Raw genomic sequence first — 27,695 nt, 5'->3', positions numbered from 1 at the left:
TTTGTGGTTTTTTTTTTTGTTTGTTTTTTTTTTGTTTTTTTTCATGCCGTGCCCCCCCTGCAATGGCTCTGCGCCCCCCCTTTGGGAAGGTCTGCATTACTGCATGCTATATTATCATGGCATTTGATGGCTCACCTGGTCTTGCTCCACAATCGGTGTTCCCCTTATTCTCATGCATAGCTCTGTAGTGCCTAAGCATGGATGAGGTGTTGTTGTTATATCCCAGCTTCCTGGCACATAGCAAACACTTCACCAGACAGCTTAACATCAATTTTATTGCACCATCAGTATTATGAAAATAAATCTTCTGTAGAAATTTACATACCTTGTTGGGAGATATAAGATCAAAATGTTCCCACACAGGGGAGGACATCCTACTCTTCTAAGCTGGCTCCATCCTCTCCTGACTTTCTCTCCTCACTCTCCTAAACCTTCCAACTCTCTCCAAACGGTCTCCAACTCTCTCCAAACACCCACATTTTGAATGGAGTCTGAGGGGTTTGTATCGCTGTCATAGCTTGTTGCAAAGTTCGAACCACTTCCTGAACCAGTCACATGGTACAGCTGGGCAGCGAGGCTTCGGACGTCATCATTTTCAGCTCCTCCCATAAATGAAGCAAGCCTCAAAACGTGCATCACGGAAACGCCCCCTCCATTACGCGACACAAGATTTGAAGCCTCGATACAGAACGTCACATCACTAGTTTTGAGTTTACTCCCCGTTTATGAATCCTGCTTTTGGGTCCTACCTCCTGCCTGCCACTCTGCAAACCATGACAAAGACAAAAATATATTTTATTTTAATTGGTTACCAACAGATAAATTGTTGTACTAGCCTTAAAGAAAAAAACTTGCGTTTGAGTGAAACGTCATCAGTTTGTTAATTTTTAATTAAACTATGGAAAAAGTGATGTTCCCAGAACAGAACATGAATGTAGCCTGGGAATTAGGAGTATATAAGACAATAAAGAGAAACACTGTTTTTATTTGTTGTTACCTTTAATATATCCCATTACATTGTTTTTGAGTATTTGATTACACACATAGGTCTTTGAATTTAAATATGCATTTTTTTTAAAAATCGTAACTACAGATATGATATTTGCATTCAAAGGACAATAATTTGTTATTAGCACTGGACTGTCCATAAACAGCACTGGGATCAAATTGTTGCTCACCACCAGAATATTTCCATGATATTTTTTATTCTGCTAATGTGGATCATTTCCCTCAAGTTTATAGTTGTATAATCTGGAGTGAAATTTCCAGCCTAAAATGTTGTTTCGGTTCATCACCGTTATATTCAAATTTGTTACACAGATGAGATAAATGTTTATAACATGTTACAAAATACAGCTTCATAATTTTCCCACAATCATTTAAACCCAATAATAATTAATGCACAAACAGAGAAAAGCTACAAAGCAATATCAGGAAATCTGTTTTCTCCCTCTTCTTTTATTAAAATGATTACATTACTCATTAATTATTAATTATGGTAACTGTTAGTCCCAAAGCATATCCCCGAAAATGTTGGGCAGTTTGCATCTTTGAAATAAAAAATCTACTTGATTATATCCCAGCCAGTGGAAAAAAAACAAACAAAACCTTGACTATGGATAGTAACGTTACTGTGGATGATAGTCATAACAAGGTGTAGTAGATTAATCTATCCCAGTTTAAACTAAATAAAGAAACAGAAACACAGAGGGAGCTGTAAATGAAACCAGAGCTTCATGGTTTAACGTCAACGATGCAGGAGCTCTTTATGTCTCTGAAGCTGCTGCAGTCGAAGTCAGCAACCACGGTCTTCAGTCCAGCTCTGTAGGGAGTCGTGGTAATCTTGAGCTTCAGTGTGGCCTTTGGCTCTACCTCACCCAGGTCACTGTAAATAGAAAAACATTATTATTTTTTATTTTACTTCAAGCCCTGTTTGGATGAGAACCTAGGCTAGTTAAGCCAACTTAGCTTAGGGGGGGGGGGGAATAAAAATAAAGGAAAACTGTTGCCTAGCTTTAGCTAAACTCTTTACAAAAGCAGTCTGTAAGCAGTAATTAGGATTAGCATACTGTTTATCTTTTTTTTTTTTTATCTTTATGCAAAATGGAATTGTGAGCTGGAACTATTTATTGGTGAACAACACTTGGTGGCACTACCAACAACATAGCACTGTAAGTTAGAAATGTTTCTTTTCTTTTGAAGACTGGAGGAAAAAGAAAATTTAGATTTGTTTAGAGCACTAAAATATGCAGCATGAATCAAAATCTGAAAGTCTTTTGTGGCCACTTCAATTCTTTAAAACACAACTTTAATCAAAACAAAAGGCTACGTATACAAAAATGAGTATTTAATGGATTATTTCTCTCGTTATTTCCTTTTTGAAGATTTTTAATTCTTTTTCTGTGGCAACATATCAGACACGTGGCAGACAAACAATGGCTTGAATTAAATAAGTTAAAGTTACAAGAAAATTTCCATGAATTTGTTTCATCTTTACACAAGCATCAATAGTTTATGGTTTAAAAGTGTTGTTTTAAAGATATTTTACATAATGAGGTTACTGCATTAACATCAATATTAAAGCAAATGAAAATGAGTGAACTGGCAGAGCACAAGAAAAATAAAGGTTTTTGTTTTTTTTTTTAACTGCTGACATGATGAAATGAAATCTGACTAGAATCAATATTTTTTGTAACTCTCACAAAGAAAGCAAATTACTGATTCACAAAAAGCATCTGGTTGAAGATGGGAAATATTATCATTAGCTTCAGACAATCACATTGTTCCTTATACCCTGTGATTGTAATGAGTTAGATTGTATGTTAAGTCTCAGTACTGACCTTTGTATATAGTCTGATTTAAAAAGGCCACATCCAATGACTGTCAGGGAGCAGTTTCTCAGCCTCTCATTGAGCGGGTTTTTAAATTCCACCTCCAATGTCATTTCACGGTTCACATGGACTGGATACAAAACCTAAAAGAAGCACAGATATAGTACAGCATTAATGTGCAGCAAATTATAGAACAAAGTCCAGAATTTTCAGAATCTCATAGGACCTGTTCATCAACTGAGTTCAGGTGAAGCTTTTTTGACTGTCAAATAACCGATCAGCAGTTATCGTTGTAAGGCCATGCGACACAGCCAGTCTACCGTATACCATGAACACATACTTTGTTACCAAGTAATGACATTAGTTTGAATCTGCTTTCACTTCCTGTGTTATAAAATCACATACTTCCTTATATTACACACAAAATTAGGATTTTAATGACCTTCATGGAGATGACTGGTTGCTCTAGGGTGATGTTGGTCTCAGTCTGGTAGTATTCATCACTGTCACTGGCCACTGCTGTAACCTTTATGCTGTCGCAGTTCACCATATATTTGCTGTAATCTGCAAAGGGGATCTGGATAGGTATGGCCACATCTGTAGGACATACAGTGAGAGGCAGGAATGTGAGAACTGATCCAGAGATTCATGGTATCATCAGGAAACTTTAATTTCTTGTTTCTTTCTAAGTTTTTTTCATTTCTGACACTTGGGGTGGAGTTTGAAGTAGCAGCCTCAAATCACAGAAATCTATATGATTTTTTTTTTTTTTTTTTTTTCAAATAAATTACAATGCTGAACAAAATTGTAAGATAAGAACTGCAGACCTTGTCCAGACAGAAGTGTCACGTGCTGCACTTTGTTCAGGATGTTGCCCGCTGGATTGCCGTTGTACCTCATGGCCTGAGCGTTGACACGGACAGACAACACCTTATTGGTGTGATCCTTACTGCTCAGCTTGAGCCTCAGTTTAATGTCCTGGCCATTTATCGCCTTGGTCTCCTGGTGTTGAAGTTACATTGAAAGTTTTGTTGAAACCAAGCACACCATTGTTTTTCTTGTGACATTACCAATAAGTTTGATGTGTCACATGACCCTCTTCCTATTGAAAAAAACAAAAGTTGTATCCAAGATGGCCGACTTCTAATTGGCCACCATGGTCACCACCCATCTTGAGGAGTTTGCCCCCTCACATATACTAATGTGCCACAAACAGGACTTTAATATCACCAACCATTCCCATGTTATTACGGTGTATCCATATAAATGGCCCACCCTGTGCATCAGTGTGACAGGTTGAAGGACTATTGTTGAAGGACTACTGCATATAAAACTGTTCAGTTAATACTAATTCATATCAGTTGATATAAGGACAAAAATAATATACATATGGTAAGAACATGGTTAAGAGTTTATTATTTTTCATTTTAAATCAATGGCTTTCATGTTACTTAAGAGAACTGCAATCTATACATCACTGATCGGCTAGTAAGCCTTTTCTGGGATCGATTAGTAGTGTCTCTAATCTCCACTAGGGGGCTTTTGCGCATTCTCCTCACTGCAATAAACGACTGCACGAGAGACGCAAGTCATAATCACTCTCGTGATTCTTTCCCCCCTGTTTTCAGGTAAAAGTGTTTAAAAGTTTATATATTTCCAATGTGTACACTGTTAAGGTATCTAAGAGGTAACCCTTCATAGTTTTGTAAGCTTTAGAAGCATTATATTACAGTTTTGTGCACATGTACATGGCGGTTTTGAGCCTCAGTTTTGTACTTTATAATGGCCATTAAGATAACGGCAGGAGCTAAAAACGCAGCTATTGTGAACAATTTTGCGAGGAAACATGTTCTGGCATATATAGTAAGCACTTTAGTATTTTGGTTTATTATTTAGTGTTTGTCTTCCACCATGTGACATTAAGCAGTACATAATGTGAAACATTTCTGTTCATTTTCACTGCAATAAACAACTGCACGAGAGACGCAAGTCATAATCACTCTCGTGATTCTTTCCCCCCTGTTTTCAGGGGTGCAACATCAGCAGGGATTCCGCACGACACTCCCCTCCATTCACCTCATGAATCTCCGCTCTCTTCCCAGCGAATCCCAGATACTGTCTTAAAGTAGTGTAACAGTGTTCCAATATAATGTTGTACCTGGTGGGGCAGTCTATATGCTGTCTATATTTAGAAAGTTCATGGTTTAGATTTGCTCTGTTAGAATCCCCAAGGACAATTGTGAAGGAATCCGGGACTTTTCTTTCAAGGGTGGTAATCTTGTCAGCCAGTGCGTTGTTTGCATTGGCCTGAGGAGGGATGCAAACTCCAACCAGCATGAAGGAAGAAAACTCCTGCAGTGAATAAAATGGTTTGCAGTTGATGACAAAAGTTTCCAGGTTTGTGCAGTAGTATTTCTGTAACACTGCGACATCAGTACACCAACCTTTGTTAATGTAGAAGCAGACTCCACCACCCTTTGTTTTCCCTGAGAGCTCCATTTCACGGTCTGCCCGGTGAAGTTGTAAGCCCGGCAGATTTCGCTCTGTCCCCCGGGCAGCCTCGGGATATTCTGATCACTGCCTGGTCCATCTTATTCCAGTTTAAAGGCAACAACTTAAACATGCCAAGCCTGTAGTCAAAACTGTGAAGAAGGGGACTAACGCAGCAAAGCAGGAACTGTAGGACTGCTTTGACTGCACTGATTGGACTGTTTTCGAAGCTGCATCTCAGCATCTGGATGAGCTGACGGACACTGTGACATCATACATCAGTGTTTGTGAACATGTGTGTGTGTGTGTGTGTGTGTGTGTGTGTGTGTGTGTGTGTGTGTGTGTGTGTGTGTGTGCCAACTAAGACCTTTTGCACATACAACAACAATAAACCATGGTTCACTCCTAAACTCCAACATCTTCGTAAGGCCAAGAAGGACTCCTACAGAAGTGGTGACAGGGCCCTGTACAAGCAGGCCAGGAACACACTGACCAGGGAGATCAAAGCAGCCAAAAGGATCTACTCCCAGAAGCTGAAAGAACGGCTCTCAGCCAACAACCCTGCGTCAGTGTAGAGGGGCCTGCAGGAAATCACCAGCTACAGACGCTCCTCACCCCCCGTGTAAGCAAACAAAGACCTGGCAGATGGGCTGAATAGAGATTGAAAATGTGACGTCATTCTGGGGTAAAACTGCAAAGGATTGTGGGTACGAGTGGCACACATGCTTTCACATGAAAACAGTCACACAGCGATAAAAAGAAACACAAAGAATGGCAAGAAGCTGTTGTATTATTAACTGCAATAGCTGGTCGCATGACAGCCACGGGAAGCCGACGGGTAAATTATATAAATTATCATAACGTAATTGTTGATGTAGGTTACAAATAAGCCTCATATTGATTTGAATTGAATTCGTTGCGCTATGCTGCGTTGTTCACTGTGGCTTTGTGGGCTAATGTTTGTTGTGTTTTGTAGGAAAACCAGCCTACAAAATGCAGGAATGCGATCCAGACTGGGCACCCTGCATCAGCCTGTGTCAGACCGAGTTTAAAGCTGCTACCACAGCGAGATTTGATCGGGTAAGAGAGAGAGCGATACCAAAACAGCCACGAAAAGTCCCGCATATATGTGCCCAAGGGTTGTATTGAAGCAATCAAGTGATGAATAAATGTTTTCCACTATGTTTTTTTTTTTTTTGCATTGTTGATTTGTTTTTCACCGAACCAGCTAATAAAGCACAATGGATTTTTACAATTTTGCCTCTTTCTTGTAAGATTCTATAATAGAATGAAACAATAATGGCAGTTATAAATAAAGACAATAAATTGAATGAATTACGAAACACTTATTTTATTTCTATTGGATCTGAAAATGTTGTGTAATACTACAACCTGAAAAGACAAATAGATTGCGTTGGCCTGTACAGGAGATAAACAGCTGTGAAATGGAATAGTCCAAATCACCAAAGTAAACTGGACCTGGGCTTGTTGCAGGGATCTGAAGTTACTAAACATTTTGTGAGTGTACGCACTAAAACTTAGGACCATATAATAATAAATATGTGCGTGATGAAAGTTGGGCAGCACGCTAATGTCCTAACTCCACTCTGTATTCTCGTATGGGTCTGACCCTTTCACTCCTTTGATTTTTTCCTCGTACTTTTTTTTGCCTTTTTTCGTCAAGTCTGTCTTCGTACGGACCTGCCGAGTTCGCCGTTGTTTTGTACAGAACTGTTTTTGGGGCAAACAAAATGCAAGTAGGGATTAAAACCGCAGAATTAATGATTACCGGTGCTGGAAATACTAGCGCTTAATGCAGTGTTTTGATTTTGTTGCCACTGGTACCTGCAATGCGCGAAAGTCTGTCTGTAAAATGTGAAAGTCTGTCAATCTCTATACATTGTATTGCAGGTTTGAGACGGACAGACTCTCAACCCTCACCCACCCCTCCCCAGAGACATTGTTTCAGACATTGACCCCCAACACACCTCTCACCCCTCCCCCCTCACCATCCCCAATCCAGACTCAACGACCACCATCACACCTCTCACCCGTCTTTCCTCCTCCCTGGAACTCAGAATACACACTCAGGATGTGAGCCAACTGTTTCAGAAAGAGAAGTCCATGAAAGCCCCTGTACCAGACGGAGTTTCACCCTCCTTGCCTCAAACATCCTGCAACATCTCGACCGCCCAGGAACTTATGCCAGGGTCCTGTTTGTTTACTTTAGTTCGGCTTTTAATACCATTGTGCTTGAATTTCTCTCCTCCAAACTCTCCCAGCTCAGCGTGTCACCAGCTACCTGTCAGTGGATTACCAGCTTCCTGACAGACAGGAAGCAGCAAGTGAGGCTGGGGGAGATCACCTCTGAAACTCGGTCCCTCAGCAGGATGTGTCCTCTCACCACTATTGCTCCTGCTGTACACCAATGACTGCGCCTCCAAGAACTCGGCTGTTAAACTGCTGAAATTTGCAGATGACACCACCATCATTGGCCTCATTCAGGATGGTGATGAGTCTGCAGGTTTCCAGGTTTCAGTTTGCTTCATTCATCTTGGCCGCTGTTTACATCCCGCCAGATGCGGATGTGCAGGATGTGAAGCCATGAGCTTCCCAAATACAAGCAGTATATTAAATGCCCGACCAGAGAGGAGAGGACATTAGACCACTGTTACAGTACGATCAGCGGGGCCTATCGTGCGGTGCCCCGTGCTTCACTCGGACTTTCTGACCACGTCATGATCCACCTGATCCCCGCGTACAGACAGAGGCTGAAGCTCTCCAAACCTGTCGTGAGGACTAAAAAACTGTGGAGCAACGAGGCTGTGGAGGAGCTTCGCATCTGTTTGGAGTCTACAGACTGGGACACAATGAAGGCTGCTTCTAACAGCTTGGACGAGTTTACGGACACTGTCACCTCCTATATCCACTTCTGTGAGGACAGCATTGTGCCATCACGCACCAGGGTGAGTTATAACAATGACAAACCCTGGTTTACTCCTAAACTCAAAAAGCTGTGGCTGGAAAAGAGAAAGGCGTTCAGAAGCGGAGACAGGGACTGCTACAGAGAGGCCAAGTACAGGTTCACAAAAGAAGTGGACATTGCTAAACATCAGCACTCTGAGAAGATGCAGCAGCAGATCTCAGAGAATGAGTCGGCCTCTGTGTGGAAAAGTTTTAGGAATATCACCAACTACAAGCCTAAAATCCCCCACTCCACTGATGACTTGCTCTTGGCCACCACCCTTAACGACTTTTACTGCCGTTTTGACGAGCCATCAGGCAGCCTTCACACCTCCAACGGCCCCAACAAAAGAGACACTTTGGACACTCATTCCCCCACCTCTCCCCCATCCATAGAGCCATCACCACCATCAAACACTTCACCTACAACACCTCCCTCCACACCCCACACCAAGGAGGATTTCACACCACCTCCTCCCACCTCAACTCTTCATATTCATGAAGCAGATGTGAGGAAGCAGTTTAAGAGTCTGAATGTTCGAAAAGCTCCCGGCCCAGACGGTGTGTCTCCTGCCACCTTCAGACACTGTGCAAACGAGCTGGCCCCAGTGTTTTCTGGCATTTTCAACTCCTCACTGCAGGCATGTCATGTGCCTGCCTGCTTCAAGTCCTCTACCATAATCCCTGTCCCCTAGAAACCAAAGATCACTGGACTAAATGACTACAGACCTGTGGCTCTGACATCTGTGGTCATGAAGTCATTTGAGCGCCTGGTTCTCTCCTACCTCAAGACCCTCACGGCCCCCCTCCTGGACCCCCTGCAGTTTGCATACAGAGCCAACAGGTCTGTAGACGACGCTATCAACATGGCTCCACACTTCATCCTGCAGCATCTGGACTCCCCAGGAACCTACGCCAGGATCCTGTTTGTGGACTTCAGCTCTGCCTTCAACACCATCCTTCCAGACCATCTCCAAGGCAAGCTTTCCCAGATGAATGTGCCTGATCCCATCTGCCGGTGGATCACTGACTTCCTGACGGACAGGAAGCAGCATGTGAGGCTGGGAAAGAATGTCTCGGACTCCCGGACCATCAGCACCGGCTCCCCTCAGGGCTGTGTTCTCTCTCCTCTGCTCTTCTCCCTGTATACCAACTGCTGCACCTCCACCCACCAGTCTGTCAAGCTAATCAAGTTTGCAGATGACACCACCGTTATTGGACTCATCTCGGACGGGGATGAGTCTGCCTACAGGAGGGAGGTTGAACGTCTGGTGTCCTGGTGCAGCCACAACAACCTGGTGCTGAATGCCCAGAAGACAGTGGAGATTATTGTGGACTTCAGGAAGCACACAGCTCCACTCCCCCCCATCATCCTGACTGACACCCTCATCACCTCTGTGGACTCATTCCGCTTCCTGGGTACCACCATCACCCAGGACCTGAAGTGGGAGCCCACCATCACCTCCGTCATTAAGAAAGCCCAGCAGAGGATGTACTTCCTGAGGCAGCTGAAGAAATTCAACCTGCCAACACGGACGATGATGCAATTCTACACTGCAATCATCGAGTCCATCCTCACCTCCTCCATCACCGTGTGGTACGCTGGAGCCACTATCAGGGACAAACAGAGACTGCAGTGTGTTGTGCGCTCTGCTGAGAAGGTGATTGGCTGCAGACTCCCATCTCTGCAGGACCTGTACACCTCCAGGACACTGGGGCGTGCAGCTCAGATCTCAGCTGACCCTTCTCACCCTGGACACAGTCTGTTTGACCTGCTCCCCTCAGGCAGGAGGCTCCGGTCCATTCGCACCAGAACCTCTCGCCATAAGAACAGTTTCTTCCCCTCTGCTGTTGGACTCATGAACAATAACCGTATGACTGTTCCCACCACTAACACATGACCCTACGCTGTGTTCACTGCATCATTCCATGTTTGGCACTGATCACCACCTGCACTCATGTATATATCTATCTACTTAGCACTTTTAATTTTTATTCTTATTTTTATTTTCATGTCTATTTAAGTGTTATATGACAGTATGTTTGCACTAAGTACCGCAGCAATTTCCTAATGTTGTAAACCTGCTCAACATTTGGCAATAAAACCCTTTCTGATTCTGGTTCTGATTTCACACTGTTTCAACTGTTTGGTTTTTTTTGTTTGTTTTTTTTACTGGGTCGTGCATTATGAATTTTGACCAAATCAACACATTCTTGTATTTATATCATGTTGTAATGATACAAAGTTTTCCCAGTCTTGTATTTTGAGTTTTACCTCTTTGATTTTCATCTCAACATACTGGGGTGCCTCTTCTATGTCACATCCTTGACCTTCTTTTGAGTTCATTCTGACTGCACGTTTGAAGATGGCTCTCTCCTCTGCGCTGCCTGTAGGGAAATATGGCATGTGCTGTGTGAAGCGGGCATGATTGGGGGACCCAAAATGCACATCTTGGAGGCAAAACTAAACTCAAAAAGCAGCTTTATTGATTAACTATAGAATGTACAAAACTGAACTGGGAGTTACTGGAAACTAGACAAGCAGGCAGAACACACAGCTGAAGAATGAGGGAGATCACCGACGGGGGGATGGAGGGATTCGGGACAGAGAGAAGACACATGGGGAACACGGCTGAACACAATCAACTAATGAGACAGGTAAAGCACAGCTGAACATTGAACACACATGATAAGAGAGTGACAAACTGAAACAGGAAGTAGGAGAAACACACACACTGAGATGCAGACAGATGAAACCCAGAGAACAGAGGGAGGAGAGAGAGGGGCAGAGAACTAGGGACAAGAGACAGAGTGCCACACGGAGACATGCCACAGAAGAAGAGACTGACCTAACTGGGGAAACGCTGAGGGAAGGACAGAGACACAAGACAAAATGGCAAATATATGCCATAGAAACAAGACAAAAACATGAACAGGACCAATTAAAAAGCAAGAAAACCTAAACTAGAAATACAGATAAACTCAAGATCGTAAGCAAACTGAGCTAGGAAACATAAGAAACTTGTTTGTGTTGTCTGGGATCATTTGAACTGAAACTGCCTTTAGCAGTTGTACTAGAATGTTACCAAACAGTTATCCAAATAATATTGATGTCCAGTTGACACAAGCAATGCAAATGAGCATTGTATGTTTGTTTTACCTTCCCTGTGCTTGTAGCTGTCAGTGATATCAACCCTTTTCCAGGAGTCAACAGCCTTGGTAGAGATGCTCTGACCCACTGACATGGAGTCAGTGTACATTTTCTTCTTTGAACCGTTAGTACTGATCTGAGAAAAGTAACATCAAAACAGAAAATTGTCAATACTTTGTGCAAGACTGCATAATTTAATAAACTAAAGTCACTGGTAAATCTGCACTTATGTTTGTCAGTCAGAATAACCTTTGTGTTGAAGTTGTCGCCATTAAATTGTAGATGATGTAAGTGTGATCTCTGTTTGCATTTGGGATGTTGAATGAGTTTGAAGGGGTAGCCCAGAGAAATATGGAGTGAACATTGGGCTCCTTAATGGTCTTACATCTTGTCAATTAACAACAACATCCATACATTTTCGCAGGGGGCAGCAACCTAACCCGCTGCTTAACACTTGGCTGCGAACCACTCCAGTATGAGCTGGAGGCCACCACCCGATGAAGCCAACAGAACCACATCGTCCTTAAAAAACAGAGATTAAATTTTGAGTCTGCCCAAGTGGAAGCCTTCTGCCACTTCGCTAAGCCTAGAAATTCTGTGCATAAAAATTATGAACAGAATTGGTGACAAAGGGCAACATTGGCTGTCCAACACCCGATGGGAACGAGACAGGGTAAAGAGCTGCTCTAGTGTTCCGCGACTGGGATGAACCTTGTGAGATCCTTTGGGTGGCGCTGTCACTTGGTGTTCGCGCTCTCTGCAGTAGAGTATCGCGTCGTGTTCCAACACACAGTGGTGTTTTTGTGTAGTTTATCTGCGTAGCAATTTAATCAAAGAATTCTTATTTCATAGTGTAATCTTCACATGCTTCATTCGAAGCAATTTAGAGTCCAAGTATTCACTCGCTGTGTCTTTAGGGTTTCACTTGCTTAGCTTGTAGCCGAGTCGCTAGCAGCATGGCCTCTTCACCTGTTCCTCCTGCACTTTCCTGCTCATTGTGTCAGATGTTTAGTTACTCCTTGGCAGTAATGATACTTGTAACAAATGTAGCCAATTTGCAGGTCTGGAGGCTAGGATCACTGAACGCCACCAAGCTGTTCATGTGTCTACCTGCTTTTCCCGATTCAGCGACACACCCACAGGTGGTCAAACTCTGGTAATTGGCGATTCTGTTCTGAGGCGTGAAGCTAGAGACACCGGCAACCATAGTCAATTTTCTTCCAGGGGCCAGAGCAGGAGACATTGGAGGAAATTTAAAACTGCTGGCTAAGAGTAAACGTAAATTCAGTAAAATTATAATTCACGTCGGCATTAATGACACCCGGTTACACCAATCAGAGGTCACTAAAACCAATATTGAACCAATATTGTAGTTTTCTCTGGTCCCCTCCCCAATCAGACCAGGAGTGACATGTTTAGCCGCGTGTTCTCCTTAAATTGCTGTCTGTCTGAGTGGTGTCTCAGAAACGATGTGGGCTTCATAGATAATTGGCAAACCTTCTAGAGGAAACCTGGTCTTGTTAGGAGAGACGGCATCCATCCCACTTTGGATGGAGCAGCTCTCATTTCTAGAAATATGGACAAATTTATTAAACCCCCCAAAATATGACTATCCATAGTTGGGACCAGGAAGCAGAGTTGCAGTCTTACACGCCTCTGTGCAGCTTCTCTCCTCCTGCTACCCCCCCAAAAACCCATCTCCATTGAGACTGTATCAGCTCCCAAACAGACAAAAAACAAACTAAAAACCAGCAACAAACAACTTAAACATAAACAGTTACAAAGAAAGAACAATACAGTATCCACTTCTGAACCAAAGAGTAAAACAGTGAAATGTGGATTATTAAATATTAGTCTCTCTCCTCCAAGTCACTGTTAGTACATGACTTAATAATTGAATTGAGTAAATGAATTGAATAAATGAATCAACACCCCCAAGTCATTCTAACTACCAGATATCTCGAAGCACAGGCCGAGGGGGCGGTGTGGCAGCAATTTTTCTCACCTATTAATTAAAGAAAGACCAAGACAGACTTTTAATTCATTTGAAAGCCTGATGCTTAACCTCGTCCACCCCAGCTGTAAAACTCAGAAACCAGTCTTACTTGTTATCATCTATCGTCCACCTGGGCCCTACGCAGAGTCTCTGTCTGATTTCTCAGACTTTTTATCTGATTTACTTCTCAGCTCAGATAAAATAATTATTGTGGGTGATTTTAACATCCATGTAGATGCTAAAAACAATAGCCTCAACATGGCATTTAATCTGCTATTAGACACAATTGGCTTCTCTCAAAACGTAAAAGAACCCACCCACCACTTTAATCACACTTTAGATCTTGTTTTAACATATGGCATAGAAACTGAACATTTAACAGTGTTTCCTGAACACTGTTTAAATTTACAATAATTGATTACACAGCAGTGGGGAGTAGACTTTATCACAGTAGATGTCTTTCTGAAAGTGCTGTAACTGAGTTTAAGAATATAATTCAGCCACTGTTAGCATCTTCAATGCCTTGTTGGTACAGGGCATTGAAGGGCATTAAACTTGCTGTATAAATTGAATTGAATTGAATGAAAAACACATTTTTCCTTCTGTATCCGAGATTCAACTAACGGACAGACACTCCTTTCCAGCACCTTGGCATAGACTTTCTAGCAGAGGCTGAGGAGTGTGATCCTTCTACAGTTGTAACACACCCTCTGTTCCCCTTCTTGACGATGGGAACCACCACACCAGTCTGTTAATCCAGAAGTACTCTGATCTCCATTGTTGAGGCGTGTTGACCAAAACAGCCCTACAACATCCAGAGCCTTCGGGAACTCAGGGTGAACCTCATCCACCCCAGGGACCCTGCCACTAAGTTGTTGTTTAACTGCCTCAGTGACCTTACTCCCAGTGATGAACAGGTCATTTCCATCATCCCCTGATTCTGCTTTCTCTGTGGAAGACGTATCAATAACAATAACATATAATAGGGAAAACTTGATAAAAAATGGTAGGTACCAGATCTTTTAAGGTTAGGATTAAGGTTAAAACTGAGTTTAAAAGAGCTGAAAGAGTAAATTCTTCAGATAAAAGGTAGAAATACAGATTGTATAGACAGACTGTATAGTATACAGCCGGTTATTTTATAACACTGGTACAGACCATCCATTTGACAATGTCAGCGTTGACCTCAGCATAGACAAATGGTACATCATACTTGACGTCTGTGTCACCACGTAGGATAGCGTTGACTGGGGCTGGACCACAGCAGAACATACCTGGAGCAGCAAAAGCAAAGTCGGACTTTTACAAATTTAACAAAAACTTTTTTAAAGAACCCACAAAATAATTGTTTGTACTTCTCATTGGAATCATTCATTTGTGCATCTGTCTCAGTGCATTCATTTCTAAATAAAAACTAAATAGTTTTTACCTTCACTTTCTTCCTGTGGAGTGGGATCCAAGACCTGCCAGCCATCATAGATACCACCTTTCATGAGGTCTGGTCGTTTCATCCATCCTTCCACCCACACATGGAAGTTCCTGCACAAGAAAGGTGAGCTTCCCAGTTTATATCTCTGAGGTTTTTAAATTGCATAATATAATAGCTCTGTCTGTGTGAAAATATATCATTAGTATTATCAATATGTAACTTTAACAGACGTTCGTGTTCCTTTTCAAGTCAGGCCTCAAAACTCAAACAGGAAGAAAACAATAATAAAGTTTTCATTTTACTTGCACATCTGACTGACTGTCTGAATGTCTTACCAGACATTTTCGGAGGCCTCCTTGCTACGGACTCCATAGTCATCATAATATTGATCAATAGTGAGGCTATTGTTTGAGTCATGAGCAGATTGAAAGTTGGTGACGACACGGCATGGAATACCAAAGAATCGCATCACTGAAATCACAGACAACAAAATGATCAAGTCAAATGACGTCTCAGTTTTGCTTAAAGTTCATGGCAATACTCTGCCACACAAAAACAACACAGTATCCGCAGTACCTGTACACATTACAGCAGCGAACACCCAGCACTGTCCGTACTTGACAGGATAGCAGCGGTTTTGAAACCAGCGCTGAAGGATGCTAACGCTACTAGTCCAGCAGGTGGGGCTGCATCCATCACTATAGGTTCCATCCCAGCGTCCCACTAGTACACCTCCATCATCACTGGAGTTGACCTGCAAATCAGACAAATGCTGCATTCTTGCTCATCCATTGGTTGCACAAGAGTAAATTTGGTTTATATTATTATTATTATTGTTACAACAGGTAGCATTAAAAACTTAACTTGTAAGTTTTTAAATGAAGTGTTAAATGTAAATTGTAATGCACGTGAATTTAGGTCCTACCATGGCACTGATCACACGGCTAACATAGACGGGGTTACAACGAGCAGAGGTGTCACCAGCTGGGTCTTTTCTGTGTTTGAGGTTGGCATCCAATATCTTGAGACAAATGTCCACCATTTCCTCCTCGAACTGGGTAAGAAGCACAAGTTAGAGCTACAATACCAATTGCAGGAAAGAATGTATTATTAATCTGGCTGTAAGCTTAGGGATCTTTGTCATGAATTGGTGACCAGTCAGAAGCTCAAAGACCACTTTTGTTATGACACGGTGTATCAAATATTCTTCAAATTAAACAGCACACTTTAATGTTCTTAATTCTCTTGTAGAAAAATAAAAGTAATGTGGATTTCTAACAGAATATGCTACTGGTGCGTATTGCTGTATAATTACTATTTTGGACCAACATCAATAATTTTAACTTTTACATCGAAAATTATTGACAATTGCCTTCCAGTGACTGCATCATGGAAACATCAATATTGTTAGTCTGATAAAAGAAGTCACCTGTAATCAGCATAAAAATCACAACATCATGTTAGAGTCAAATTGTTAAATGTTGTCATTGTGTTACTTAAATTTGTAAGTCTTAGTTCAAACTGTATGATCAAAGACATTCCTTTGTCTCTGACCACCTCTCCAGCCTGTTAAATGGTGGGTGAGGCTGTAGTGTTTTATTATAGGGACATCTATGTGAGGGTTTTGTTTTCTTGGTTAGTAAGCTTCCTGCTTTTATTACCCTTTTGGTAAGCTGGAGGTCACACAAACGCACCCCCAAACACAAACACACACACTCACATGCATACACACACACATTCTCTCACATGCATACACACACATACACACACGTGCTTACACGTGCACACACATACACACATAGTGCCTTATCTTTTAGAACCATAGGGGGCTTTTACAATGGGTGGTGCTTGTGTGTACTGTAACTGTTTTCAATAAAAGGCAGCAAGGAAGGCTGTTTATTTGATGCTGGCTAGGAGACAGGTGAGGTGAGGAGCGTTTAGCTCCAAGAGCCTGGTTCCGACCAGCCTCCCTTGCTAGCATGTAAATCCGGTTCCGTCATTGTCTTGCTTTCTTCATGAGGAATAAGTCTCTAAACCAGCGGGGCCTGTGGAAGTGCAGACCAGGTTTTTTAGTGCATTTATGTCATATTCAAATTCAAATTCAAATCAAGTCTTTAAAAATCTAGCATCAAATCATAACAAAAACTGTCTCAAATCCCTTTAAATAGGAAGATAAAGAGCCTAAAATGATTTTAAAAAGTGAAAAAACAAAAAACACAAAACAATCAAATTCAATTATTCTACTTTCTTCTGGTTTTAATGATTCTGGTTTCTCTAAATAATTATCTGGTTATATTCTTATAACTTTATGTTGCTGAAAATTCACCCTAAGATCAGACCATCCAATACTCAGGATACCTGGAAAAATCCCAGAGGTATTCTACAGGCCTCAGTTAGCATGTTACATCTTGATGTTCTCTACAGTACAATTAGAAAAAGAGTGAACAAGTCTGAGCTGCCAAGAGAAAGCCTCTTTTCTCTAAAAACAACATCGCAGTGCAGCTCAACAAATCACAAGACTTCTGGAAGAAGAAGACAGATGATACCAAAGTGCAAATGTTTGGCCAGAATGATATTTGGAGAAAAACCAAACAGAACATATTAGCACAAAAACCTCATATCAACTGTCAGTACAGTGGGTTAAGAAAGTCATAAAGCCATGCAGAAAACAAAACTCTGTGTATTGCTGTTAAAGTAGGTTCTAGAAGCTGTCAAATCATTGGATTTACTTAGTTTTTCATTATGCTGTATACAGTCCTGTGAAGTTTTCACATGACTATGTGCTTCAGCTAATTTCCAAATAAATATATTTTCAGCTTTCTTGCTTCACACATATTACTAATTGTTACAGGTTTAGGGGAAGTACAAAACTGACAGATAATTGACTAGCTAATCTTCCTGTTTCTCATATAAATCACTTTTTTGTAACTAACATTCAATTTTGCGTAACCTTCAGAATACTGGCCAAATATGGTAGACTAAGCATGGCAGCACTCTGGTGCTGACCTGTCCAAAGATCCAGGGCTGTGAACCTATGTAGTGTGATGTTCCTGTGTAGACGGTTCCCTCTTCATTCATCACATATTCTTGTCTTTCTCTGTCATCGGGAAGATACACCCAGTCACCTGCAGACACATGCAAATATAATGCAAGCATCCTTAGCAAATTTATTAGCAGAATGACTCAGCTTTTATGGTAAGTTCATATATCAAAAACCACAACAAAAACCTCTATCTATAGATAATAACTTCTATTAGTTACAGATTGTCTGTCTTTTTTCTTTTTCTTTTGTTTTACTTATCAGGACTAAAACTTTGCTTCTCACCAGAGCACCAGGGGTTGAAGAGCACCACCAAAGTTCCCAGATTTCTTGTTTCACCATGTGTCATTGCAGACAGGGAGTATTTCCCCACAGGAGCGTCAGTTGGTGGGGTCACAGAGAGAGCCACAATGCCCCTCTCCAGGACAGCACTCCTGTCAATCTCATACTTCCATATTGCCTTGGCATCACTGGTATATTTGGCAGATGGGTTACCAAACTGAGAACGTGTTCCATGTCTTTCTGATGGAGCAGGACCTGAAGTAAGGAAGAAGTGGGGAAGAGCACTTGTTACATTTCAGGGATCAATCAGTTTTATTTTGTTGTTTTCTTCAAAAAACTCTACTTAACCTCTTTACTTCCACCAGGTCACTGAGGACTATGATTAGGCAATGGTTGTTAACCAGAGCCTAACCATAATAGACTGCCAATAAGCTGGAGGACATCAACAGGTGATTTTGTAGAGTTACAAATGTGTTATGTTAATTGTTGGGTTCAAATATAATGTTATTTAACTCCTGTATGGACACTTTACCATATTAAGAACTTTTAAACATTATATTGTAAATAGTTATTTGTCAGTGGACTATTTTAATGTTTTGAAGCATGTGATGTGATGACAAACAGTGTGGCAGAAAAATTGGCTTTAAAACCAGTTCAAGTGGCTACCTGTCTCCACAGTGAGCAGGAGTGTGTCCCTGACACTGAAAGGCTGCACCATTTCCAGGGTCAGCAGGAAGGGCTGGCCACGCCTAACAATCAGCTGCTTTCTTGTAATTTCAATGGTGCGATGAGCAGTGTTGTTAGTCACGCAGTGAAAATTCACCTTGTTAATTCCTGCAACAAAAAACACAACATAAGTACAAATGTAATTATCTTAGAGAGCCACAAAAGCAACTATCAGTATGACACGAAAAGCCTTTGTTAACTGGCAAGCTTGAAGTTTTACAGGAAGTTATAATTCAGAAATGGAAGTGATGACATTTGAGTCACAGGTTTCCTATCTTACTGTTTTTAACTCTTCTAGGATTCAAAAGTATTAAAATTATCTCAAAAATATCTCAGTTTTGATCATAAATTCCTCTGCAATGACCTCTTTTTAAGTTGTTATTTACTTTCTGTTAGCGCCCCTTTCACATATTGTGGGCTTTTGAAAACTGTGAAAAAATATAAAAGAGTTAATAATTTTCAACTATTTTCAAACATCTGTGAGAACAAGATGATTTTTTTTTTAGAGAATCAATGATTAGCAATCAATATTCACTAATTACTAAATTCCACTTTTAAATCAACCCCGGTGAACTTTGATTTCTCCCGTCACCACCAACTGGTCGGAGCACATAGCTGCCCCTCCCTGATCCTGGTGGTACTGGTGGTTTGACCTTAAGTAGTTGGTGTACGGCTGGTTTGGTGATATGGTTGTTTGTCGTCTGGTATTCATTCACAGAATATCAAACTCATCTGGATTCTTGTCTGACTGCATACTTTAACTGTCAGGAAAAATCTCTGAAAAAGTGAAAATGTAGCAGACACCACACCTATGGCTTTAAGCCTGATGCCCTCCAGATAAACACCTGCTGGTGAAAGCCAAGCACAAAAAGCTTCAATCAATTTTTTTTATCAATGCATCTTTTTCTCTTGGTGGACTAATAATACAGTAGTACTGTGTGAAAGCATTGAGCTACCTGTAGTTTCTTTATGTTTAGCTAGGAAAAAGGGAACACCAGTCACGGGCCACTCGGAGTTTATTTCCTGCTTGCAGCAAAGGGAAAAAAAAAATTAAATTAAATAAAGTACATTATACCTGCAGGAGTGCCTCGTTCAAATATACCGATAATTTATTTGGCCTGAAATAATTTGTGAATATAAGTGGTCAGATTTGAGTTGAAAAAATGAAGCAGTCATGACATTCTTCTAGTCAAACTTCTTTACACCACTATCACTTTCCCATGCTGTCAAACTCAGTACTGACATCATTACTCTAGTCCAGGGGTCTGCAACCTTTAACACCCAAAGAGCCATTTGGACCTGGTTTCCACGCAAAAGAAAACACTGGGAGCCGCAAATACTTTTTGACATCTAAAATGAAGATAAGATGGATAAGATAATGCTTTGTGTGAACAACTAAGGTGTGCTGCTTATGAAATCCATGAAGTGCTACAGGCTACAGAGAAAATTACATTTTATTTATGTAATTAACACATTTTGAACTCTTGAAGAAATATAACAAAAGGAAAGACACCCAGCTGAACTAAAATGATCCATGTAGCAAACAAAAACTGTTGTGAGCCACCCTTATATCACCTTTGGGTTTTTGGAGCCTTGACCTGACTTTTAAAAAAATAATTGGAAAAAAAGCACTATGCTGCTAAAAAAATGAAAAATAGATATTTACAAAATTCTGCCTAAATATGTATTTTACCTGGTTAATGTGTGTGGCGGGGCGTGGTCTGCAGCGCTGCTGCAGGGGAGGCGGACGCACCTGAGCGGCACCCGCAATCACGCCTCGCCGCCTTAACGTCTGTGCTATCTGTGCTGTTGTTGGTATGTGTCGGGCTGTGAGCTGAAAGGCTACAGCCGGCTGTATGCGTACAGCAACCGTGTGTGAAAAGTGGTCAATAAAGAGATGCTGAAAAGCGTGTTCATGCAAACATCGTCGGGTCTGCCGTGATATGTTTACAATGGGACTTCTGCTCCTTAACCTCTGCGCACAGCGCCTGCAAATCGGGGCTTTCATCTTTACGCAGGACTGTAAGCTGTCATCTGTGAGGCGTGAGCGGTGTTTGTTTTTAACAAAGTTCACGGTGGAGAACAGCTGCCGACATAATGTGGATCCGAAGATCCATAATTGACCTACCTGGGGTTGAAAGTCTCGGTAAATGCAGGCGTTTCGGCGGGTACACCGCTTATCTTGACCGATGAAGAAATAATAAAAAATATAAGTGTATTTTTATATTTCAATATCACAATAATCTAACAATTTAGAACTACACGTTAAAAACGAACTAACATAAATAAAATACACTTCAGCTAAATACTTCTAATTTATTTTCCCAAACCACGCGGAGCCGCACTATAAGAACTAAAGAGCCGCATGCGGCTCCGGAGCCGCATGTTGCCGACCCCTGCTCTAGTCCAATCATCTTCTCGCCCATCTGCTTTGAGAATCAGCCTTCACTTTGCATGCTTTAAATATCAATGCTCTTTGTCATGCTCCCTTTCAGATTCTTATTCATGCAACTCTAATTATCAAATAGATTAATTAATTTCTCTACCTCAAGAAATCATGTTGAATACTGATGTCTATCAAAAGCATCTGATGTGCACAATCCAGATGCTTTGTACATAAATATTTGTATGTATACTTTTGACCTCCTATGGATGGAAAAGCCCCCCCAACAATACTTGCTTTTTAAAGATGTATGCTGCACAATCATTCCTCCCTGGAAAAATAACATTTCAAATAAACCCTTAGTATCCCCAAATTCAGGCCCTTGATAAGTGGATGTAAAAGGGCTCACCTGTCTGGCCTCCACTCTGTGCCCTTCCCACACACAACAGTCTTTCACCTACAAATACTCATACCCAGTAAATCAAAAAAGCTGAAACATGGAAATAAACAAACACCTATACAAACACACAGCCACATTTAGCTCTACTTTAAAATCAACAGACAAAAATGAGCATTGCCACACCTCCACTGGATATCATTAGTCTTCTTTATGTTTCCCCCAATGAACGACAGCTCTTCCTGATTTTTGTGAAGCTCTAATTTAAGCTGGTGTTTTCTTTTTAATACTTGAAATGACTGCTTAATTATTTACTGATCAACAGTTATCCAAAAATACAAGAATATGGACAAGCAAACAACAAAGCCTTTAATATTTTTTGTCATTTCTACATTCCTTTGTTCTATCATAAAGAAATGAAAATTATCCTTTTCATCAATCAAAGACATAACTTCTTAGCCAGGCCTCTTTCTATAAATCTCTACTTAAATAGAAGGTTTGCTAATTTAGGTTATAGATGTTCTGGTCAACAGGGCAAGTGTTGATGTAATAATGTTATCAGGCTCTCAAAGCTGTTGCAGAATGGAAAGATTTATAAGCAGAGATAAAATTGTTCAGTAGTGCTTAATAAAATCACATACAATGTGATTAATGACAACATTTTTATACCATGTAATTACTCAGGAACTATTAATGGTTCATGATATCATTAAGAAAATAAGTAAATAAGTGACTAACAACATATTTAGATGCAAATTTATACATATAATTCATTGAGATATGAGATAATTTAATGTGGGCATGTTGTTTAAGGTTTTATAAATAATATATATATATATATATATATATATATATATATATATATATATATATATATATATATATATATTACCTCCATATTTAATGTCTTCTTCATCCAATAGAGCACCTATGGGATGTGGTGAAACAAGAGATGTTTACACTCAGCCTTGGAGACAGGAGAAGAAGGTCGCTGAGAAGGGGCTTGGAGTAGAGCCACTACTCCTCCACATCAAAATGAGCCAGTTGAGGTGGTTCATCTGACCATGATCCCTCCTGGATGCCTCCTAGAGGAGGTATTTGGGACATGTTCTACTGCAGAGGTTATATTTTTCAGCTGGCTTTGTAGTCCCTCCAGAAGAGTTAGAGGTCGTCACCAGGGACAGGGTCTTGATGTCTACTGAGACAGCTGTACCCAAGACCTGCACTTGGATAAGTGGAAGGAGACTATGGATGGATGGATGTTGGATGTAGGGGTGATCTACCCCAGCATTTAACATAATGCAAATGACTACAAAAATAGAACAGGAGTGTCTTAATCATAACTATAGTCATAAGAAATTCGATTGGTATTTGTTAGGCTCACCAAGTTCTAAGGTAAAATATATTTTTTACACTGTCCCAACTCTCCAGTAGATTTGAAATATGTTATTGTCTTAGCTCTTGGAGCTGCATTAGAATGTGAGTGCGTGCAACTGTGCTGGTCGTATCGGATTGTAGAGGTGTGTTTGTGTGTGTGCAGCCGTGCATAAACAGCTTGGCTAATACGGGAGCAGAGGCTAGACGTCATGGATCAGGAGTGAACCCACACACGGAAACACACAGAGAGGTGGATGCAGATCAGCTCAGCTGTAGACACGGAGGGAGCAGGTTTAAAAAAAACTTATTTGTATCACAGTTATAGTACCTCTAATAAAAGGTATTGCAGAAGAAGTGGAAGTCACAAAACTGGTAGCAGTGTTATTAATAATAACAGTATATGTTTTTAGCAGAAAGAGAACCCAGTGATTCCTAAGTAACTGAATTCAAGGTAAGACCATATTCATTCATTCAAATGATATTTTTCAGGGAAGATTGTATGCCTTTCTTAAAAGATCATTCGAAGGAGCAGGTGAAAGGCTATCAAGCATTATTTGTTTTGCCTTAATCTTATTTTTAGTCTAACCTTAAATGAACATTTTCGAAAACCTTAACTGAACCTGAATCTAATCTTTCCTAACCTCAGGATGAACCTAAACTTTACCTAACCTTATCTGAACAATCCATACGCTTAATCAAACCTAAACATAATCTTTCCTAATGTTAAGCTGAACCTAATTTTGACCTGTCTTCATTTTAGGATTAATTGAACCTCATCCCAGCCTTCATGGCCTTGATTAAACCCAAGCTCTCTCTCTCCTATGATAAGAATAAACCAATTTTAGATTTACCTTACTCTTACTAGATTTAATTTACTCTTAATTTAGATTAAGACACATTTTTGCATACCATTTATGCAAACCTTTTATTGGAATTATTTAAAGACATAAAATCTTGATTTTCATCCAGGATCCAGGGTCCCAGTCCCCTGTAGGACTGTTACTTTGGGACTTTTGTTTTGTCATCATTCTTCTGAAGTGTTGTTCGCTCAAACCAATAAAAGCTACACAACCTCAGATTTTGTTTCTTTTTACAAAGAAAATAACTGGAAATTGTTATCTTGTATCTCTCATAATTTTACAATTTTATACAAGGCTATAAAAGTTCTAACTAAGAAACCACTGTGATTTCATCTTTGTTATATATTCTTTTTTAATATATGTATGAAAATCAATGATCGTATGACAATCAGATTCCTGTTTTTAGCTGACAGGAGTGACACCTGGTGTGGTCTTCTATCGCTTTAGCCCATCTGCCTCATGGTTCAAAGTGTTGTGCATTCAGAGATGCTCTTCTACATACCTTGGTTGTAGCAAGAGGTTGTTTTAGTTACTGCTGCCTTCCTATCAGCTCAAAACAGTCTAACCTCAACTGACCTTTGACATCAACAAGGTATTTTCACTCAGCGAACAGCCATCCAGTGGATATTTTCTCTTTGTCAGACCATTCTCTGTAAACACTGAAGATGGTTGTGTGGTAAAATCCTAGATCAGCCTATCTGGCACCAACAAGTATGGCACGTAAAAAAAAAGTAGAGTTCAAATAAGTACAAGTATTTAAATCGCATTCTGCCACTGATAATGTACAATGTTTATTACAGGCACACTTAGTCGAATTGAAATAAAAAATAAAAAAAACACTTAAACTGTGCTTTGATTTCACTTATTGTAAATTTTATTAAAAAAATTCCCCTTTGATTATCTTCTTCTCTTTCCTTTACTATTTCTTTCCTTCTCCTCACTCGACAGTAAGGTGATCTGTCTCAGCCACAGTAAAGGTCAAAGGTCAGGTTAGGGGAGTTTGTAACAACAGGAAGTGTGTGTGTAGCCAATAAATATTTAATAGAGACAAATAAGCTGTCTTGGAGGATGGATATATCACTGTGTGTGTGTGTGTGTGTGAGTAAATGATTAGGATCATTTATTGAAGAAACTGATTTATTATTGATAAGATTATGAAAGCCATTAATAACAGCAAATTGCATTATTGATTAGAGCCAATAATGCAGCTGCTGAGGTTCTGAAGCTCTTTCCAAAACAAACACATGCAGTCGTTTCTCCATTGCTTCAGAAGACATTACAACTGTCTGAAAATGAACAATAGGCTGCTAAATGTTTTTTACCTGAAAGGCTTCATATTGTGAGGTTATTATCTTACACTCAATTAGCTTATCTTCTTATTTATTAGTCCTTTATTTATCCAGGTAAAACATCTCATTGAGATTAAAAATCTAATTTCCAAGAGAGACCTGGCATCATGGCAACAAAAGTCAAAATACACATACCACATAAGTATATAACATTTAAAACAAATACAATATCCCATACCAACATGTGTAAAATATACAATAACAGATCAAATTAAGAGTGACATTAAAAACAATCACACTGAGTAAAAGAGTTATTCTCTCGTTCCTTTAAGACAGACTTAAACTCTTCCAAAGTAACCAATTCTGATAATTTCAGTTCCTTCTGCAGATTATTCCAGGAAGCAGGGGCAGCGTATTTAAAAGCATTTTCCCCCAATTCTGTTCTGAGTTTTGGGACAATCAGTTGTATGATATTGTGAGAACGAAGGCTGTATTGGTTGTGGTTTTTACACATAAATAAGATGGAACCAGCCCAAGGAGAGATTTATAGATAAAGATCAACCAATGGGAGAGTCTGCGAATATGCAAAGAACAATGATGTACACGATTTCCACAGCCAGTAATAAAACGTAAAGCACAATGGTACACAGTATCCAACCTCTTTAGGTAGTGGGCAGTGCATTCATAAAAAGCAGGTCACCATAATCCAATAAAGGTAAAAAAGTTGCATGAATTAAGTGTTTTCTCACTTGGAGGGAGAAACAGGATTGATTTCTAAAAAAGTAACCTAGTTTTAGTTTTAACTTCGACACAAGCCTTTGAATGTGAGTTTTAAATGACAAATTCTGAGCTATAATGATCCCTAGACACTTGTAAGATGTGATCATTTCAATTTCAGTTCCTTGAATTGTTTTAATCTTAGGAGACGTAGCTAACAACTCTTTGCCATTTGAGAATAACATGAACTTGGATTTCTCTAGATTTAACACCAACTTGAGTTGAGTTAAATGGGACTGAACGACATCAAAGGCAGACTGCAGAAATTGCAGGGTTTGTGCTACTGAAGGGGATGAACAATAAATAATTATATCATCTGCATAAAGATGAAATGCTGCATTTGACAAATTATCACAAAGGTTGTTGATGTAAAGAGAAAATAGCAATGGTCCTAATATGGAGCCCTGAAGAACCCCTTTGGATACTGGGAGAAAAGAAGAAGAAGACCCAGCAGCATGGACACACTGTTTTCTTGCTGACAAGTAATTTGAAAACCAACTTAGAGCATTTACAGATAGACCAATATTGTTTAGTCTATTTAATAAAATAGCATGCTCAACTGTATCAAAAGCCTTTGACAAGTCAAGAAAAAGAGCAGCACAGTAATTTACACTTACTCTGATCTTCACATGGCCTAAAACTAATCTCACTCTAAGTTTTTTGTATCCAAACAATTCCTTCCTTTCAATCTGATTTTAACCTTAATTTATTAGGATAAATCTTTATCCTAATCTTAAATCAAAGCTTTGGTTAAAGCCAAGATTAATACGAACATTAAATTAAACCTAACTTGAACCACAACTTAGTGTCATGGCTACTGGACGGACTCACGCGCAGACAGTTCTTTCTTTGAGAACAAAAGGAGATTATTTATTTACAACAGGGATCACCTCAGTGCTATATATGTACAGTGAGTTGGGAGGGGGGGGTCCAGGGCTCCAGGGAGAGAAAAGGGGGGGGGGAATCCACACACACGCTTCCTCTTCCACACAGTCACCGCCACAGCTCCTCCGCACACACGCACTCCTCTTCAGCCGCACTCGCTCCAAAACTCCACACACGCTGCCACACCCGGGCAGGTCCCGTGATTTGGTCCAGAAGAGGGATATCTACACACAGAAGTTAACGTTAGTTCCACAACAAAATACATACAGGGGATTCTTTTGATAATGCCGAGAGCACGAACTCAGGAGGTTCAACGTTCCAGCGGTGAGCTGCTCTGTGCCACTGCCTTAAATAGCAGCTGGGCAAATCAGCCAGAGCAACAGCAGGTGGAGACAATCACACAGGTGCGTGGGCCAAGAGCGAGAGCCCGTAACGAGCTCCACCCAGGCAGAGAGGAGGAGGAGAGACAAAGAAAACAAAAACAAAAAAGAACAACAACAACAAAACCTGTAGCCAGCGTGAGCCAACCGGAGAGACACGGGGACCGTGACACTTAGCCTATATCTAAACCAACTAAGCCTTCGCTTAGGTTCATCTTAAGTATTCGCTTGACCCAAAATTAGCCTGTATTTATCCTAACCTTAAACATTATCCTAACTTCCCCTAACTTTAATCTAGTCGAGGATTAATCCTTCAATGATTAACATTAATCTAACATACCCCATTAGATTTCCCCCCATTTTCTGATTTCTTGATATAAATCTGCACCAAAACTTAAACTCCTCTAAGCTTGATGCTACTGTACTCTTGTCCACCAG

The 27,695-nt window shown here is 40.4% G+C and overlaps 3 protein-coding genes across 3 annotated transcripts; 1 reads left to right on the top strand and 2 right to left on the bottom strand.

Annotated features, from left to right (window-relative positions):
• Positions 1–998: 998 nt before the first annotated feature.
• LOC146390243 (protein-glutamine gamma-glutamyltransferase 2-like) lies at positions 999–15,903 on the bottom strand. Its single transcript, XM_084923289.1, has 11 exons — positions 15,787–15,903; positions 15,438–15,615; positions 15,197–15,332; positions 14,862–14,971; positions 14,591–14,706; positions 11,446–11,572; positions 10,561–10,673; positions 3,659–3,833; positions 3,274–3,428; positions 2,841–2,974; positions 999–1,885 (listed from the first exon to the last, which is right to left on the bottom strand). Exons 1-11 carry the CDS (start codon positions 15,901–15,903, stop codon positions 1,735–1,737), a joined length of 1,512 nt encoding a protein of 503 aa, XP_084779415.1. The 3' UTR covers positions 999–1,734.
• LOC146390244 (uncharacterized) lies at positions 7,418–8,746 on the top strand (the record flags this gene model as incomplete). Its single annotated transcript, XM_084909449.1, has 1 exon — positions 7,418–8,746. A coding segment is annotated over exon 1 (687 nt), but the record flags the coding sequence as incomplete, so codon positions are not given.
• An 892-nt stretch (positions 15,904–16,795) lies between the features above and the next one.
• On the bottom strand, positions 16,796–19,857 carry LOC146390242 (protein-glutamine gamma-glutamyltransferase 2-like). Its single transcript, XM_084921069.1, has 6 exons — positions 19,845–19,857; positions 19,719–19,754; positions 18,850–19,017; positions 18,187–18,438; positions 17,868–17,986; positions 16,796–16,906 (listed from the first exon to the last, which is right to left on the bottom strand). Exons 1-6 carry the CDS (start codon positions 19,855–19,857, stop codon positions 16,892–16,894), a joined length of 603 nt encoding a protein of 200 aa, XP_084777195.1. The 3' UTR covers positions 16,796–16,891.
• Between the last annotated feature and the right edge of the window lie 7,838 nt (positions 19,858–27,695).

Source organism: Perissodus microlepis, chromosome 3, assembly GCF_051167445.1.
Source record: "Perissodus microlepis isolate ML-2025 ecotype Zambia chromosome 3, ASM5116744v1, whole genome shotgun sequence".
Lineage (NCBI taxonomy): Eukaryota > Metazoa > Chordata > Actinopteri > Cichliformes > Cichlidae > Perissodus > Perissodus microlepis.
Note: the sequence above shows the minus strand (reverse complement) of the source record. Positions and strands in the feature narration are given on the sequence as shown.

Bases quoted from the DNA above. Each gene is read 5' to 3' on its own strand.
- LOC146390243 (XM_084923289.1), bottom strand. From the start codon at position 15,903: ATGGTGGACATTTGTCTCAAGATATTGGATGCCAACCTCAAACACAGA. The intron at 15,333-15,437 runs GTACTGCGGATA...CTGTGATTTCAG, and splicing joins CGCTGCTGTAATGTGTACAG to TGATGCGATTCTTTGGTATT. The intron at 11,573-14,590 runs GTCTGTACCAGT...TACTTTTCTCAG, and splicing joins CTGACATTGTCAAATGGATG to ATCAGTACTAACGGTTCAAA.
- LOC146390242 (XM_084921069.1), bottom strand. The intron at 19,018-19,718 runs GTGTGGTGTCTG...TTTTTGTTGCAG, and splicing joins CATCAGGCTTAAAGCCATAG to GAATTAACAAGGTGAATTTT. The intron at 18,439-18,849 runs GTAGCCACTTGA...TCCTTACTTCAG, and splicing joins CCTGCTCACTGTGGAGACAG to GTCCTGCTCCATCAGAAAGA.